The sequence below is a fragment of the Salvelinus namaycush genome, chromosome 23, assembly GCF_016432855.1.
Source record: "Salvelinus namaycush isolate Seneca chromosome 23, SaNama_1.0, whole genome shotgun sequence".
Classification (NCBI taxonomy): Eukaryota; Metazoa; Chordata; class Actinopteri; order Salmoniformes; family Salmonidae; genus Salvelinus; species Salvelinus namaycush.
Genome location: NC_052329.1, coordinates 11457209 through 11475980, shown reverse-complemented (window position 1 = coordinate 11475980; position 18772 = coordinate 11457209). Strand labels below are relative to the sequence as shown.

General features: G+C 45.7%; 2 protein-coding genes and 1 pseudogene across 2 annotated transcripts; 2 read left to right on the top strand and 1 right to left on the bottom strand.

Annotated features, from left to right (window-relative positions):
* Positions 1 to 774: 774 nt before the first annotated feature.
* On the top strand, positions 775 to 2294 carry LOC120018965 (transcription cofactor HES-6-like). The gene is made up of 4 exons (XM_038962174.1): positions 775 to 822; positions 962 to 1057; positions 1174 to 1252; positions 1820 to 2294. The coding sequence occupies exons 1-4, from the start codon at positions 775 to 777 to the stop codon at positions 2197 to 2199; spliced, it is 603 nt and encodes a 200-aa protein (XP_038818102.1). The 3' UTR covers positions 2200 to 2294.
* Positions 2295 to 5801: 3507 nt separating this feature from the next.
* Positions 5802 to 7508, top strand: LOC120018732 (transcription cofactor HES-6-like). Its single transcript, XM_038961934.1, has 4 exons — positions 5802 to 6071; positions 6189 to 6275; positions 6421 to 6496; positions 6625 to 7508. The coding sequence occupies exons 1-4, from the start codon at positions 5988 to 5990 to the stop codon at positions 7086 to 7088; spliced, it is 711 nt and encodes a 236-aa protein (XP_038817862.1). The 5' UTR covers positions 5802 to 5987; the 3' UTR covers positions 7089 to 7508.
* Positions 7509 to 10673: 3165 nt separating this feature from the next.
* On the bottom strand, positions 10674 to 18772 carry LOC120018964 (annotated as a pseudogene).

The following is an 18772-nucleotide window of genomic DNA, read 5'->3' as shown; positions in this document are numbered from 1 at the left end:
TATCTCAGGAGAAACATAGGCTACATTCAATTTAAAATATGAACACTTTTCGTTATACTGTAGGCTTGTGGCTTAAATTCTCAGAGCAATTAGTTTAGTCCTACTCTTCACTCAGGATTTAATCACTAGTTTCTCAGCATCAACACTTCCCTGAGCACTTGTTAGTATCGACAACGATACAGACTGATAACAATGACCACAGGGCCACTAGGCGTTGTGGGTATTTTTTCTGTGTGAAACTTCAGGGGATAGGTTTCGCCTTTTCTCGGGTAGGCCTAATGCTTTCCCAGCTCATTGGCATGAATGGCCGAGGGGGTCCCTGGTGTAACCACGGTAATTACACACTCTTGTTCGGCCCTGGGAATGACAATCCTGAGGGGACCCGTGCGCTTTGCTTCACGAGAGAGAGAGAGAGAGAGAGAGATAGAGGAGGGAGCAGAGGGGGGAGCGGAGGGGAGGGGGGGGGGGGGGTCGATGGAGGGTGCATGGTTTCAGGCTGGACATCTGTCGCTTGTGTTTTTTTTGCAGGGCTGGTACCTCGGCTATTGAAAAGAAGCAGTGACCTGTCATCCCTGACTGATGGGAGCGACACCGTGTGTGGGAAAATACCTCAGCCAAAGAGCTCGAGCATTCACATGCTAATTCTTCCCTATAAATAAGAGGGGTGCGCCGCGCGGAGGGCCTTACAGACAGATCCTTGACTCAGCCGGGAGAGGAGAGCTATACTCTATATACAACTATACCGAGCGTAAAGGAGAGATGACAACCAGCGCCATGGCGCACAACGTGGGGAGACACTCGAGTGCCAAGGAGGAGAGAAAGGTATTGCCTTTGTCCCCGTAGATAGATAAACTTAAACATCAACATGTGTCTTTCTTCGGAGATGCTCACGCTTAGTGATTATCTGGTCCAGTGTGTGTCTGTATCTGGTCGCCATTAACCCATCGCTTTCCATCTCTAGTTGCGCAAGCCGCTCATTGAGAGGAAAAGACGGGAGAGGATTAATAACTGCTTGGATCAACTGAAAGAAACCGTGGTCGGGGCGTTCAGTCTTGACGTGAGTAGGCCTATATACACACTGTATTTTAATTGTTAGAAATGCTCAATTATATGGAGTGTGAAAGACGCAATGTAAGTTATTTCTTGATACTAACTTTACATTTTCCCCAACAGCAATCGAAACTTGAAAAGGCGGACATTCTAGAGATGACAGTGAAACACCTGCAGAATGTTCAGACACATAGATTCAGTGGTAAGTGTCCAATAAAGTGACCTGACGGAAGAAACATACAAGTGAGTTTTCAAAGTTGTGCCTGCATGCAATACTCTATGAAAGCAGTTGGGGGCCTAGTTGGCACGTTAGAAAGTAGTTACGGAGACTGGTGGGAGTATTTTCATCAGTGATTGAATAACAGTCCTATGTTGCCTAATAAGAATAATACTTTTTGAGTATTAGTACTCATAGTTGTATGATTTAATTGTGGTTTTCTCCATATTTTCTCTTGGTTTCAACATAAAACAATTGATTAGTCAATGTTTCTTAATCCTGGTCATGGGGACCCAAAGGCTTTTAGTTTTTCCCCAGCACTACACACGATTCCACTAATCAACTCATCATTTAAACATTTGATTAGTGGAATCAGGTGTGTAGTGTTAAGGCAAAAACAAAAATGTGCTCCCCTTTCAGGATTAAGAAATGCATTATGCATTATACAAATGTATTTTGGTGAATAGGCCAGTCTGGGTGCAATACATCCTGCCACCAACAGATTGTGCTATGACCCATGTTTGACCCAGTGTCTCCTCCCCTCCACAGCAGACCCCACCTTAGGCCTGGAAGCACAGCAGAAGTACAGCACAGGCTACATCCAGTGCATGCACGAGGTCCACAACATGCTGCTCAGCTGCGAGTGGATGGACAAAACATTGGGCTCCCGCCTGCTCAACCACCTGCTCAAATCCCTGCCCCGCTCAAGCGAAGAGCACCCCTCTCAGGCCAACCCCAACCTCAGGCCCGACACCCCCCCACCCAGCCAGGGGCCAGGAGCCCCCACTACACCTCTCAGAGGGGACCCCAGGTCTGGGAGGCAGGGCCAGATGGAGGGGCCTCTGTGCCATGTGGTGGGGCCCCAGGACAAGCCCCTGCTCCTGCCCGGGAGCCCCCACCTGGGCATGCTGGAGATGTGGAGGCCCTGGTAAACTAAACCGGCCCTCTGGGTGTGTGCTGGATCCCTATGTTAGACCCTCCTCTGTTATGTATCTTATAGATATGCTACTCAGAAGACATTGTTTTGGATTGTGGGGCGGTTGCGTTTCTGATCTAGGTGTGGTATATAAACAGACCTTTCAGTACTTCCTCTCCGAAGTCTACTTTCCGTAGCCTGCATTGTAGAAGGCTCTTATTAATCTTTTTCTTGTATTTATTGTATTAACATCTTTATTTATTAAATAATAAGATAAAACATTTAGCTTCTTAGCTCTAGTCACAAATAGCTTTTGTACTGCTCCCTTCTTTGTATATTATTAACCAATATTAATAAAAATGTGTATGGAATTTCTGTAGATGTTATCAATTTTATTTGTACACCTATGCTCGCGCACACACACAAAAACACAGACACTTTCTCTCTCTCTTATATAGAAATATGTTTTGATCCTATCAACATGATGAGATAAACCCATGTTAAAAGAAATGAATGATGCTGAGGCCTACAGCCACTACAGTATTATTGTGCATTTATAAACTATTAAAAACGGTTAAAAACGTTCATTTTATTTCATATTATACTCTTGCTTGCAATGTGAATGAATATAAGCAAATGGTTTCAGTAATATTAAAGAAATTACCTAGTCCAGTAGGACAGAACTGCCAAAATAAAGGAAAACCTTGAGTAAATGAGGGATACAAAGTATATTGAAAGCAGATGCTTCCACACAGGTGTGGTTCCTGAGTTAATTACGCAATTAACATCCCATCATGCTTAGGGTCATGTATAAAAATGTCCAGTTGCCTATTATTTTAGCTACCATGGCTAGAAGAGATCTCAGTGACTTTGAAGAAGGGGTCTCAAAGGAGCATAGCAGGTTTAACGTGTGTGTGTCAGTCACCAGAGCTCAACCCAATTTATGGGAGATTCTAGAGCAGCACCCGAGACAGTGTTTTCCACCACCATCAACAAAACACAAAATTACGAAATGTATCGTTGAATAATGGTGTTGCATGCCTCCAATAGAGTTCCAAACACTTGTATAATATATGTCAAGGCACATTGAATCTGTTCTGGCGGCTCGTGTTGGCCCAACGCCCTAATAAGACACTATGTTGGTGTTTCCTTTATTTTGGCAGTTACCTGTATGTGGTGAGGAAATTAGGTCGGTGGTTTCTAGCCTGTGTTTACACCTGCAGCCCAATTTTGAACTTTTTTTCCAATAATTGCTCTTCTGAACAATCACGTCAGATCTTTTTCAGAAGTGATCTGATTGGTCAGAAGACCAATTAGTGAAAAATATCAGAATTGTGCGGTGGTTAGATGACAGGGGATATGACGTTGGTTGATCGCTGGCAATATTTGTGTACTCCCTACTGGACTTGAAGTAGAAGGAAACACGTTTATAATTATTTTCAAGTACAGTATAGGCAAACCATTATTTGTTTACAATTAAAAACGTTTTTATAAATGTAACCTTTATTTAACTAGGCAAGTCAGTTAATAACAAATTCTTATTTACAATGACGGAATACCCCGCCAAACCCGGACGATGCTGTGCCAATTGTGCACCACCCTATGGGACTCCCAATCACGGCCGGATGTGATGCAGCCTGGATTCGAACCAGGTACTGCAGTGACGCCTCTTGCACTGAGATACAGTGCCTTAGACCGCTGCGCCACCCATTCAATTGTGAATGTGAATGAACCTTATCCACAGGCATTTTTTAAATTATTATTATTGAATTCGAAAATTGAAAACGTTGCTGTAGTAAATGGTCCCTCTCCTCCTGACTATAAACCCATAATAATTGGCCACATAGCTAATGAAGCCGCCGGGTGGTGGCAGAGAAGGGAGGGAAGCGAGAAGATGGAGAGGGGCGCCCGGTCCCTCTGCGGGTTCTCGAACAAAAGCGGACCGAGACAGCTGCTCTCTCCCCAGTCCAGACCATTAAGAGGAGATCTGGAGCGGAGGGTGGGGTGGCGAGGTGCCAAACCCCTCCACTTCAAAGCCTTTGGACACGGCGTTCATTTAGGTTGTAGATATTTTACTGATGCCTAATTGCTGTAGCGAAAATCTTGTGCATAAAACTCACTCGTAATGGTATCATGTTGTTTACCTGGAGAATTTAGTGACATGACACATTTTGGTGCTGGTTTAGATAGACACAAATGCGCTATTGTGTATTCGTAATTTGCATGACAATGCGCTGTATACATACACAATACATGCAACGAGCCCAGAAGGTTGAACACTTCTATCAGACGTAAACAAATAGACAATTGTGCATAAAAGAATAGTGCACACACCCACAACGAAATTGGGCTAATGGATATAAGTCCATTTCTAGACATAACATAGGCTGTTTTTACATAGGCAGCCCAATTCTGATCTTTTTACACTCGTACGTCTTTTGGCCAACCAGATCAGCTCTTTTGCCAATAATGGTGCAAAAGATCAGAATTGGGCTGACTGTAAACTCAACCATAATAACCCAAATGTTCTTGAACATAAGCCTGTAGTTATTTTGTTAACTGTAAGGGATGAGCAAATACAAACATGCATGAACTCTAAAGATTAACATTTAAAACTAGGGTCTACTTAGTCTTTTTTTGGGGTACTTATTTCTTCTGTGCGTTTTAAGGGAAGGGGGCATCTGAGAGTGCAGTTGCACCCAAACCAGAAGTCACCAAAGAAGTGAGAGAACAAATGAGGGGCAGGCTAACACCTGTCGCTTTCTTTGGGGAAGGGCCTTTAATTCCCAGTCTGATTCAGTTTAGGCCAAGGGGCCTCCGCCAGCAGCTGCCAACTGAAGGCATCGCGTTACATCGGAGAACCCGCACTGGGGAAATCTTCTGAGCCTTGCACAGGGACATACGAAAAATGGTACTGGGTAGGGCAAGAAAATAAAGAGAAAAAAATGACCGAGTCTTGAGATAATCAGCAGATTGTCAGGATTTGTAATGAAAAACATATTACAAATTCTCCACGTCCAAAGCTATGTGCCACTAAAATGTCATTATTATTATTTTTTGACACATCTGCATAATATCTCTCTGTGTTATGCCATAAATAGTCTTATTGGCCTACCTGGTGAAATACATTGGACACATTGGCGCTTTGATGACCCACTGAATAGGTATATAATTTGTGATAGCAGCCTACACCCCATCCTATTTCCTTTCACAGAATGTAGCCTATACTGTGCAGTTATGGAGGACACAAACAGATGACAAGATGGAAGATGCCAAAAGCTGTCTAATAAACATGTTATAAGTTACATACGTTGTTATTACCATGCAATGCACTTGTAGGCTACTTTTTTTTCTCCAAAATTGTCATTATTTCTTAAACAGTAGCCTAAGTGAATAGCCTACGGTTGATCAACAACAACAAAAAAACACTGTCGCCGGATACGCAACCCAAAAGATAACTTGTTACCACTACTGATTCTCACCGCGCAGAAAGGGCTGGCGGAAGACAAAGGAGAGGGCTCTGATTGGCTCTCGCGGTGTGTGCTCTGTTGTCCCCTGGCTAGTGCAGACAAACCACACATTCATATGCAAATGAGTCCTTATAAATACCTACAACAGCTCTATAGTGCCAGCAGTACGTCTCGCGAAGATTGTACAATAATCACAGGGCGTCTCGCCTGTCGTGTATACATTTTATCTGACCGGTTACGTTTGCCTGCTGCTCTCTTTCACGGATCGGGAAAATAGCAGTGGAATACAAACTGGGATCTCAGACTGACTGCACGGCTCGGGCTCAAAACCAACATGGCCCCCTCGGCTCTGCACATCAAGAACGGATTTGGCATGGATGAGGATGACTACTACGGGATTAATAAAGGGGATAGAAAGGTAAGGGGCATCTGTCGCTGTTGTGTCGCGGATCCCTTTCTATAGAGTAGCCTACCCTAGTAATGCAGTTATTACATTGGTACAACGTACTAACTGGCCTATGTGTCATTGTTACAGGCGAGAAAACCTTTGGTGGAGAAGAAGAGGCGTGCTCGTATCAATGAGAGTTTGCAGGAGCTCCGGACCTTGCTCGCTGACACCGACGTGAGTTTGGCGCACCTACCCCGCTATAGACTCACCTGGCGCGGCTGCGCTTATTGGCTTGAGCGTAGCTTCTGCAATAATACCGGTCATACAATAGAAGCGAATTAAATCTAATATTTTTCACTTCGTCTTCCCTCTGTTTCAGTCAAAGGTGGAGAATGCAGAGGTCCTGGAGATGACGGTGAAAAAAGTGGAGCACATTCTCAAGGATCGTCCCCAAGGTAAGCAGTGAGCAATGGTACAGATTATTGACCCTTTCCTCCACTCATATCAGGTGCGGCTTAACATATAACGCCCACTGTGGGAGTGCAATTGAATTTAAGCAGGCCTAATTTAATTTCTTCCTCAGAGACTGACATCATGAACCGGGAGGCCAGCGAGAGGTTTGCAGCAGGCTACATCCAGTGCATGCATGAGGTCCATATGTTTGTGTCCAACTGTCCCGGGATAGACGCGACGGTGGCGGCCGAGCTACTGAACCACCTGCTGGAGTGTATGCCCTTGAACGAGGACCACTTCCAGGACATGGTTATGGATATAATATCGGACACTTCCAGCAACAACGGCAGCACTTGGCCAGCCGGCGAGGCAGTGAGCGTGGCCCTAGCCTCACCCGGATGCAGAAGTATAGCCAGCGGCTCTTCCTCGGCCCTCTCCCCCGCCGCCTCCAACACCTCCAGTGAGGACCTGTGCTCTGACCAGTACGAGACAGACAGCGAGCACAACCAGCGCGCTACCGACGGACTGGAGAACCAAGAAGCCCAGAACATGCCCACTATCACCTACTCCAAATCCATGTGGAGGCCCTGGTAGTGGCCCGTACTGGTCAACTGTCTGCCTTTGGGATTTAATAGAATAGTTTGGAGTCTACCTGGCCCCAGGCTGTGACATCGTCTGTTACCTGGAAAGCGCATGTCGCCGGAAATTCACTTCCTGCTATTGCGCAATTGAGAACTGCTCATATTTGTTTTTGTAAATATCTCATTATGTATAGAGGATTTGCATAATAAAAAGCTCTTTTAGAGACCGAAATACTTCGGCAATGCCTCAAATAGGCTATAAATCTTTTTTTCCAGTGAAGAAAAAAGGCCCTTGGGCGTGTAGCCTATAGTTTATTCGCCATTTAACCTTCAAGAGAAACGCTTATATTTCCCCCCAACCACTTGACGCTTTAACAATGTGTAGAATGTTTTGTCCTAAAAAATGTCAATGTGATTAATAAAATAATTTAATGAAAATGACTATCTTCTTGTATAAATTGTGCTTGTTTTTGTTTACACCATCTTACAGAACGACTCAAAGTAAACCAGTTAAAAGGCATTTCAGGCTAGAATGACTTGACGTCTGTTTGCATAACATTTTAAACGATTGGCAGAGTACCTAATATCACATGGCAATTGAATCGCCCAATTGACAAACATTAAAGCAATTAAGAGGAACTGCAGCCTGAAACATAAACTAACAACACTTACTCTTGCTAGTCAGGTTATTATCCAATTGCTAAAAACGAATTGAAACAAAATGATAAGCCTATGAAAAGAGGCCAGTGCCACACTCCCATAATCAAAATCCCGTGTTTGAGGCATTTTATTCATTCATTATTTTTAAAGCACATGGAAACAGTCCATAAATAATGCAAAGTCAATCTTGAAAGATACATTTGTGATAGGCCTGTAATTTATAACATGTAATAAAACATGATCGAGCGATTCCATTATCATCTCATTTCAGTCGAATAAATGATAAGGTCTGTGGTCGCGTCCAGTTCAGCCACGTTCAATTTTTAAAATATCTCCCCCACAGGCGTCCTCTCCTAGAGTACAAAGGCGCGCTTCGCGTCCTGTGCGCACATGAAAGGTTCCGCTAGTGCAGTGGAAAGCAACGCCAATACCTGGTTAAAGTCGCACCTCTGATGTCCCTGCCACACCAAGTGTCACTGGTAACACGTCAGGTACATTGGTTGCCATATTCTACAGAGCAACGTTAGATCCTGTCCACGGTCGGTTGTATAAACCAGCACCACCACTACAGTTCCTTGACATAATTTTAAAAGGCACATTGCTGTACAATTCTAATCACCATAAATCCAAATCTTGACTTGAAATAACGTGTGCCCAAAGTAGCCTAGAAAGTGCTGCGCGCTTCCATTTCCAATGCCTCCTATTGAATATTAACGCTAAACCATAATAATTGCGCGCCCCTTTCAAAAGCCATTAGTCTACTTTGCCCTTTGACTATGAAACCGCAATTGGGTTACCTGCATATAGACTACCGATACGAAAATGACAGGCCTGCCTATAGGCTAGATAGACTAGGCTATCATGCATAGCTCACCGTGGAATATGAACACAAATTCAACATCCTTTGCTCATCGATTTGCTTAGACAGACATGTTTCAATCACAAGTACAATAAACCGACTGTGCACTAATGAGTGCCACCAATAAAGAAGATACAAGCACTGGAAAAACCATTGATGGGTGGCTGGGTGATTTTGCAACAACGGGCACTTTTGGCATTTCTTACATAAAAGAAAAACGTTTACTGAAAAATACATTCATTACGGATGTTAATTTCTTGTCAAATCCACATTAATAGATTTACAGACTGTTGTCAGCTTTTGATGAAGGAATGGCTGACAAGTCGGATTAGCGTTGAGCAGCCGCAGAGGGTTTGAAGCTGTTCACACCTGTGCCACGAATTTGACGAGGTGTGAACAGCGGGCATGGAAGCAGAGGAGGATACACTGATCAAAGCTTTGGATCGGCAGGCTACCATTTGACAGAATGGCGACAAAGTCGGGGAGTTGAAAGATACTGACACAGACACAGTAGCCTATATCTTTGGTTCGTCTTTGCACCTGTCAAAGGACATTTTTAAAGAAATGTGAGCCGAAAGAATGACAAAACAAATAACTTAGGCTATAACAAAACTATTATATAGATAGTTTATTATAAGACCAAATCACAGACTTTTGAAATGATGACACCTGTATCATGAGCCATTTTCCCCATTAGTTTCCCAAAGCCCGTTGTTGCTTGGTAAACCCATAGTCCCAAATGTGCATAAAGCAGTCTGTTGCATCAAAACAGGGACCCCGGGCCTGTTTCCCATCATTATCCTAATGGCGCACCATCACCATTTATCTAAAATGACATATGACATGTCGACGACATTACACAATTCGTTTTAGCAATCCGTGAATGACAAGGGCAAAATAACAATTGCACAACATCCAAACGCATCAGCTGAGGATTCGTGACGGTGAATTTGAATTCCGGGGTTAAAGGTTAGTGGCCGGTGTCAGTTGGCATGAGGATTTGAAACGTGAATGAGAGCATATGGCTTTGATACGGATCCCCTGGGACTCCCATTCCATCCTTGGATGCGTCTCTCCTATCAACTGTCTGACTCTGAAGAACAGTCATTGATCTAACAACAGAACGCCTCAGCCTAGCCCTTCATCCGCTCTGACAGTTTGTTGTGCGCTTTCCCTGATCTGTTTGATGCTTTCACACGCACAACACTCATAAACAGATAATCCTACCATTGACTACACTGATTTGAGTCAAAGAAGCCGATCTGTCGATATTCGAAATTGCCAGCTGCTTTTGAACAATAGTCACACAATCTTACCATCTGAGTTTTGGCCTTCTTCATCAGGTTCCAGCCTTAAAATGTTATTATAGCCCACATTCAAGTAAAATATAGGGTGAAAACCCCATGGAGCACCATCACAACAAAACAAACCCTTACCTGTCCAGATTAATTAACACTGGGGGGAAAGCGCCTACAAATAGCAATGAACTGTGCTAAAATATCAGCTTCTCAGAGTAGCAGTGAGACAAATATACACTGAGTGTCCAAAACATTAAGAACACCTGCTCCTTCCATGACATAGACTGACCAGGTGAATCAAGGTGAAAGCTATGATCCCTTATTGATGTCACCTGTTAAATCCACTTCAATCAGTGTAGATAAAGGGGAGAAGACAGGTTAAAGAATGATTTTTAAGCCTTAAGTGTGTGTGTGTGCCATTCAGAGGATGAATGGGAAAGACAAAATATTGAAGTACCTTTTAAAGGGGTATGATAGTTTTAATTTGTTTATTTATTTAACCTTTATTTAACTACGCAAGTCAGTTAAGAACAAATTCTTATTTACAATGACGGCCTACCCTGGCCAAACCCTAACCAGGACAACGCTGGGCCAATTGTGCGCCGCCCTTTGGGACTCCTGATCACGGCCGGTTGCCAGGCAGACTGATTTTGCCAGGCACAAAAAAACAACAATTCAATCTATTTTAGAATAAGGCTATAATGTAACAAAATGTGGAAAAAGTCAAGGGGTCTGAATACTTCCTGAATGCACTGTATGTGTCTGAATTTCCCTGTTTTGTTCAAGTCTGACTGCCAGGGGCGGACTGGGAAGACAAATCGGCCCTGGCCTTTTCTGACACGCAGACCATTTTTTCCTGTGAGTCCCCCTCCTCTTCCTCCATATCAGGAAGGTCCTCCTCGATAGGGGTTGAGGCCGAGTCTTCACAGTACAAACATTCCTGATAAAATACAAGGATACGTGTAGGTTAGTACAGTATTGACCCACATGACGACATAGGCACATCTGTGTGTGTATGTGTGTATGTGTGCATGTGTGTTTGAGTGGGAGGTAAATTTGTTTGTGTGTGAGAGGTGTGTGTGAAGCCAGATGTTTGACGTACCTTGACGTTGATGGCCTTGGGCAGAACCCCCATCCTCACTCAGGGCTGTTCCTTCACTAGCTCCCTCCGCTGGACAGAGGAGAAATGTGGCTGGCTCTTCTGCATCAGTCTCAGTCTCTGCTGGTCCTCCCTCAACACCTTCTGGATGTCCCTGTTCACACAGAGAGATAGCTCTGTTAGAAATTATTAACCACTGTGCTTCTCATCTACTTAGCTACTCTTCATAGTGTTACCAACATGGGTTTTTGAATTAGCTAATAGCCAATTACATTATTTTTTTATTTTTTTAATCATTTAGCAGACACTCTTATCCAGAGCGACCTACAGGAGCAATTAGGGTTAAGTGCCTTGCTCAAGGGCACATCGACAGAGTATTGTCGGCTCATGGATTTTCAGGAAACTCTAAAGATAACTTGCACTAGTCTAGGTCAGTAGAAATAATTGTCTGTATAGTTTGGAGTTATTCTGTTAGTATGGCTTGATAAGAACTGAGGTCTGATGACCAACATAGTGAAACATTGTTTTGTCACAAGCTACGAACAAAAAAGGAGGTAATTATAAGCAAAGAGCAAGTAAACATTAATTTAATTTCAGCCTTTGACAACATCTTCCAGCAAGATCAAATAAGAACAGTAATAAAATACCAATCAAAAACCATTTCATAAGAAAAACATCCTCACAATGACCCCCTTCTGCTATTGGTTGGTGGTCCTGTCAATGACTCACCGTGAGGGCATCTGATAGGTCATCATGATGATCTCATCAGGGTTGGCCATGAGCAGCCAGAGGGGTTCCCGGAGGACGTACTCAATGAATTGTTCTCCCTCCCCCTGGCCTTGACTCTAGACTTGGCTCTGTTCAGCTTCGGACTCAGCCTCCACTCTCTTTATGGCCTTAGCCTTGACTTTCGGGTCATTCTCCAGACAGTCCACACTGCCAATGTATTTGCAAGTGTCACTGCTCCCTAAAGACTAGAGGAATATTTAAACGTGAGAGGTTGAGAGTTTGAGAGAGACACAGTGCTGCAGTTTGGTTGGGCAAGGTGAGGTATGGATGACTGCTGTGTTTGTACTGACCGTTCATGCTGCCAGAGGCACTGCTGGATGTTCGTTCCCCTGCCGTTGAACCCGGAACCAGAGCGGGACCCAGATCCAGAACGGGAGCCAGACACAGAGGTTGAATCTGTCTCATCATGCAGCAGGATGTCCAGCAGGTCACAGGAAGAGGAGTGGCTGTCACTGTGGGCACAATAACCTGAACTCTCCAACTGAGGTACAACAACAACCATTACAGATCAGAGATGGACGCAAAAATAAGCTTTCACCTACACATCTAATAGGTACACCTATAATATACATTATAAACTGGGTGGTTCTAGTCCTGAATGCTGATTGGCTGACAGCCGTTGTATGTCAGACCGTATACCACAGGTATGACAAAACATTTATTTTTACTCCTCCAATTATGTTAGTAACATGTTTATAATAGCAATAAGGCACCTCGGGGGGGGGGGGGGGGGGGGGGGGGTTGTGGTAAACGGCCAATATACCATGGCTAAGGGCTGTTTCCAGGCACGCCACGTGGCTGCTCTTAGCCATGGTATATTGGCCATATACCACACCCCCTCTGGCCTTATTGCTTAAATCTATAACACATCCTCTCCTCTTCTACAACAGGTGTCTCACCTGCTGTAGGTCCTCCTCAGGCTGAGCTGCCAGACTCTTCTCTGCTGCTATTCTGCTCCCTGGAGCCCCACTATGGGGTGCCATGCTTTCCTCTAGCTGCAGCAGGTTGAGCTGCAGGGGAGAGCTGCAGCGACACTCAAACAGTGGGGGAGACTCAGCCGGCTCCTGGCCAGTGGAGGAAGGGATGGAGCAGCGGGACACTGCCCCCTCTCTGGTCTCCATGGCCGGGGCTTTGGCCGAAGGGGAAGGCTTCGGTGGGGTAGGAATCCTGGGGGACAAACTGAGCCTGCACTGGGAAGGAGGGCTAGCACGGGAAGGCCTGTTGGGTTGTGTAGGCCATCTGTCCTGGGAAAGGTGGGTGGGTTGGGGCTGGCAGGCGGGCTGCTCAGGAAAGAAGGAAGGTGCTGCGGCTATTTGACCAATCTGTCCTATCTGTCCCCTTTTACTAAGCTGTCCTATTTGTCCCATTTGTCCCATCTGAGGGAATAGGTAGTTGGGCACAAGGGGGGTGACGATAGGGGCATTGTATGGCGTAGCAGTGGGTGGAGCCTGGCTGCTCTGGCCCTCCCCAAAGCCAGTGGAGACAGTGGGGTCAGGGCGAGTGATCTGGGCAGGGGCGGTAGGGGCAGCAGGGTAGCCTGACAGGGGTAGCCTGGCACCATGGCAGGGTAGGGTCCAGAGAAGGCCTGGGACTGGGAGGCTTCAAATGGGGACCAGGGCATCCGTTTCAGGCCCTGCAGGGGATGGCGGGGTTTACAGTGGAGGCAGGACATTTCACGCGGGGCTTCTTGGATTTCTTATTTCGACTGCCCTTCTTGGCTGCAGCGGGGGAGCTCTGGTGCTCTGTTTAGCAACGTTCCCGCTACCTGCGGCTTCTGAGGAGAGAAGACACACAACACAGTCAGTCTTGAAGAATATCTATGAGATGGATCTTATCGTCTAGCTCAAATGTTCCCAAAGGCAAATTTCCATAATGCTGTGTGTATGTAACTATGCATTTTGCTTACCCTGGGTGTTGGTCAGACCTCTCGGTCTGTGCAGGTACGTGGAGCAGTCTTTCTGGAAGGTTCTGGCGTTGCGAAGTTCCTTACAGCGGGCAAGAAAGGCTTGCTCCTCCTTGTGTGTGCGCTGACAACACCTGCTTGGTCAGCCTCAGCCTCTTATAGGCCTCCTTCTCCTGGGTGGGCGGGGATACCACACTGACTGGCAGCGGTGGAGGGGCGGGACTCTCAGCAATCTCTGGAGAGGTCAATCACAGGAAACAGCCAATTAGAATGAAACCTAACACAGTGTGTGTGTGTATGCTCACTAGATTCTGCCTGGCGTTTCTTGTCTCCTACATGGACAATGGTGCTGCTATAGCTACAATGGCTGGTGATTGACACCACGCTCTCAGCCTTGCTGGGCAGAGCCAGGGGCCCCCCCACCACCGGGGCGGCGCCAGAGGAAAGCTTCTTAGGGGCCTTCATAGACAGGCCTAGATCTGAAGGACAAGAGGGTGAAGAAGACACTGCTATTAGTTATGCTCACACATCAAGCTTTAGAGTGATTGTTTCTATGGGACGTTTAGCAGTGTGATGGAGATATTGTATATACCCTGTGAGACCTGCAGACACTGTCCAGACAGCTGATCTGCTGGTAGGAGTAGACAGTCTCGTCGCTATAGGTGACCTCCTTCACACTGGCAACAGCAGTAGCAGTAATGTCCTTGACCAGCAGAGGGGGCACCGCTGAGTCCTTCAGAAACATCACAGGACTCTTCAGCTGCTAAGCTCCAGCTGGAGACACACATCTGTTAGCAAACACACACTCTCACAGACATGTGCATATACACACGCACGCATTTACAAGCTCAAAACCATCAATATTTTCCAACACACACACACACACACACCACTGACTGTCTGTGACAGAGCAAGTGATCAAGCAGAGAAAATTATGAGACATTGATTTAGAATACTGAAGACAACCAGGGAAGAAATGCAGAGAGTGGCATCAACTCACCAGCTTGGATTTGCCTGGTTCCTCAACTATAATCCTGTTCTCAAGGGCGTTCCCGTTGGTCTCGCTAGGCCACCCCATACTCAGCAGCTGCTCGTGGAAACCATTGCTGCCATGGCTACCGTAACCACTGGAGCCCATGTTGTGGACCGGTTGTAGGAGAAAAAGTGTTATTATAGAAACACACAGAGGATAGTGCCATGTGAGAAAGAATGCGAATTGTAAAGTGTGTGTGTGTATCTGTGTGTGTCTGTGTGCTGACCTCCAGCAGCAGTCTGTGGATCCCCTCAGTTATCTCCTGGATGTCAGAGTCCATTAACTTCCCATCTGTGACAATAGGAACTGCAAACACGTCTTCATTTACCGGACCCCTGAAACATCATAGACAAAATGTCAAATTACATTTCATAGACACTGATGCATAACTGACACTCCAGTGGTCTCACTGGCCTGATATATTTTTCATGTGTCACTACCAATAATTTGTGTGTGTGTGTGACTCATATGCAGACTTTGTGCCTGCCGATGTCAAAGGAGACCGTGCGGCTCCAGGGGTTGACGAAGCTGGACCAGCTGGCATCTATGATGACATACTCGCCATTCCGCGCACAGAACCGGTTTGAGTGGTCAAAAAGCTGTTCCACGTACTGCAGAACTGTCAGACAGAGACAGACAGACAGACAGACAGACAGACAGACAGACAGACAGACAGACAGACAGACAGACAGACAGACAGACAGACAGACAGACAGACAGACAGACAGGACAGACAGACAGGACAGACAGACAGTAGGAGTGTGTAATTGGATGCTTTCTACCCCTGTATGCTTTTGGCTACATAACAGGGTTGGGTCAATTTCTTTTCAACTCTCATTTAAATTCCAAGAGAACTGGCCTCCCGAGTGGCGCAGCAGTCTAAGGCACTGAGAGAAACTCCCCAAATACAGGTGTGCCAAGCTTGTATTGTCATACCCAAGAAGACTCAAGGCTGCTAAAGGCATTCAACAAAGTACTGAGAAGGACTCCAGAGTGGCACAGCGGTCTAAAGCATTGCATCACATTGCTAGAGGCGTCACTACAGATGTGGGTTTGATCCCGGGCTGTGTCGCAGCCGGACGCGACCGGGAGACACATGAGGCTGTACGCAATTGGCCCAGCGTTGTCCGGGTTAGGAGAGGGTTTGGCAGGCTGGGATGTTCTTGTCCCATCGCGCTCTAGCGACTTCTGTTGCAGGCTGGGCACATGCACGCTGACACGGTCGCCAGGTGTACTGAGTTTCCTCCGACACATTTGAGCCGCTGGCTTCCGGTGTTAAGTGAGTAGTGTGTCAAGAAGCAGTACAGCTTGGCATGGTCTTGTTTCAGAGGACGCATGGCTCTCAACCTTTGCCTCTCCCGAGTCTGTAAGGAAGTTGCAGCGATGGGACAAGACTGTAACTTCCAATTGGAGATCACAAAATTGGGGATGAAAAGGGATAAAAAGTACCAACAAAAATACCCCCATTCACACATTAAGTCTAAACTTGGATTAAAAATATATATGGAATGGATAAAAAAAAAAAATATATATACTCTCATCAATCTACACACAATACCGCATAATGACAAGTCAAAAATACGTTTTCAGAAATGTTTGCTAATTTATAAAAAATCAAATAAAAAACTGATATATCACATTTACATAAGTATTCAGACCTTTTACTCAGTACTTTGTTGAAGCACCTTTGGCAGTGATTACAGCCTCGAGTCTTCTTGGGTATGACGCTACAAGCTTGGCACACCTGTATTTGGGGAGTTTCTCTTATTCTTCTCTGCAGATCCTCTCAAGCTCTGTCAGGTTGGATGGGGAGCATTGCTGCACAGCTATTTTCAGGTCTCTCCAGAGATGTTCAATCGGGTTCAAGTCCGGGCTCTGGCTGGGCCACTCAAGGACATTCAGAGACTTGTCCCAAAGCTACTCCTGCATTGTCTTGGCTGTGTGCTTAGGGTCGTTGTCCTGTTGGAAGGTGAACCATCGCCCCAGTCTAAGGTCCTTAGCGCCCGAGGAGGAGGTTTTCATTAAGGATCTCTCTGTACTTTGCTCCGTTCATCTTTGCCTCGATCCTGACTAGTCTCCCAGTTCCTTCCGCTGAAAAACATCCCCACAGTTCAATCTTTGCCTTTTGGCAAATTCCAAGCGGGCTGTCATGTGCCTTTTACTGAGGAGTGGCTTCAGTCTGGCCACTACCATAAAGACATGATTGGTGGAGTGCTGCGAAGATGGTTGTCCCTCTGGAAGGTTATCCCATCTCCACAGAGGAACTCTAGAGCTCTATCAGAGTGACCATCGGGTTCTTGGTCACCTCCCTGACCAAGGCCCTTCTCCCCCGATTGCTCAGTTTGGCCAAACGGCCAGCTCTAGGAAGAGTCTTGGTGGTTCCAAACTTCTTCCATTTAAGAATTATGAAGGCCACTGTGTTCTTTGGAACCTTCAATGCTGCAGAAATGCTTTGGTACCCTTCCCCAGATCTGTGCCTCGACACAATCCTGTCTTGGAGGTCTACAGACAATTCCTTCGATCTCATGGTTTTGTTTTTGCTCTGACATGCACTGTCAACTGTTGGACCTTATATAGACAGGTGTGTGCCCTTCCAAATCATGTCCAATACATTTTATTTACCACATTTGGACTCCAATCAAGTTGTAGAAACATCTCAAGGATGATCAATGGAAACAGGATGCACTGGAGCTCAATTTCCAGTCTAATAGCAAAGGGTCTGAATACTTATGGAAATATGGTATTTCTGTTTTTTATTTTTATGAAAAGTGCAGAAACCTGTTTTCGCTTGTCATTATGGGGTATTGTGTGTATCCATTTTAGAAGGCTGTAACATATCAAAATTTGGAAAAAGTCAAGGGTTCTGAATACTTTCCAAAGGCACTGTATATATACACACACCAATGCTACCTCCCCCTGTACAAGACTAAATTGCTTCTTTACACCATACAGATCGCCTCAGTCCCTGACCAGTAGGTGGGGATAAAATAACAAAACTGACTCCCTCATCCCCCTTCACATCCGTCCTCTCTCCCTACCACTCTATTCCCCCCCTTCTCACTCCTCTGAGTCAGACTGTTAGAACTATGATCGATAGTTTCCTGCTCTATCTCCCATCTCGACCTCACAGTAGAAGAAGGATTTCACCTGCATGCACTCTGTGGGAGACGATTCCGTGAGAGAGAGAGAGAGAGCGAGAGAGAGGATGAATATATATCCAAGCAGCCAGATGAATCCAGTTGAGTCTATTTCCAACAGCCTACCTGCTGCTCATCAATATCCACAGGATATGAGTGTAGATGTGCTTCCTCATGCATATGCATGAGTCCATGCCTCAGGACTACCTGGCCTGATGACTCCTTGCTGTCCACCTGGCAGTGCTGCTGCTCCAGTTTCAACTGTTCTGCCTGCGGCTATGGAACCCTGACCTGTTCACCGGACGTGCTACCTATCCCAGACCTGCTGTTTTCAACTCTCTAGAGACAGCAGGAGTGGTAGAGATACTCTGAATCATCGGCTATGAAAAGCCAACTAACAATTACTCCTGAGGTGCTTACCTGTTGCACCCTCGGCAACCACTGTGATTATTATTATTTGACCCTGCTAGTCATCTATGAACATTTGAACATCTTGGCCATGTTCTATTATAATCTCCACCCGGCACAGCCAGAAGAGGACTGGCCACCCCTCATAGCCTGGTTTCTCTCTAGGTTTCTTCCTAGGTTCTGGCCTTTCTAGGGAGTTTGTCCTAGCCACCGTGCTTCTACACCTGCATTGCTTGCTGTTTGGGGTTTTAGGCTGGGTTTCTGTACAGCACTTTGTGACATCAGCTGATGTAAGAAGGGCTTTATAAATACATTTGATTTGATTTACTGTACAGCTTGTATCGTTGAGTGCGTAGAAGGGAAGAGATACGTCTGCATGAGTAGAGGGGTCATAGGTACCTGTTCCAGTGCACATACTCCAGGAGGGCAGGCGGTAGGGTGTGGTGAAGCTGTAGAACACACTGACATCCTGAGGGGTCAGGAACTCTACAAACTTAGCATTGTACACCAT

Coding starts and splice junctions, on each gene's coding strand:
- LOC120018965 (XM_038962174.1), top strand. CDS start 775: ATGGCGCACAACGTGGGGAGACACTCGAGTGCCAAGGAGGAGAGAAAG. Junction 1,058..1,173: donor TCGGGGCGTTCAGTCTTGAC/GTGAGTAGGCCT, acceptor TTTCCCCAACAG/CAATCGAAACTTGAAAAGGC. Junction 1,253..1,819: donor TCAGACACATAGATTCAGTG/GTAAGTGTCCAA, acceptor CCTCCACAGCAG/ACCCCACCTTAGGCCTGGAA.
- LOC120018732 (XM_038961934.1), top strand. CDS start 5,988: ATGGCCCCCTCGGCTCTGCACATCAAGAACGGATTTGGCATGGATGAG. Junction 6,072..6,188: donor TTAATAAAGGGGATAGAAAG/GTAAGGGGCATC, acceptor TCATTGTTACAG/GCGAGAAAACCTTTGGTGGA. Junction 6,497..6,624: donor TCTCAAGGATCGTCCCCAAG/GTAAGCAGTGAG, acceptor TTTCTTCCTCAG/AGACTGACATCATGAACCGG.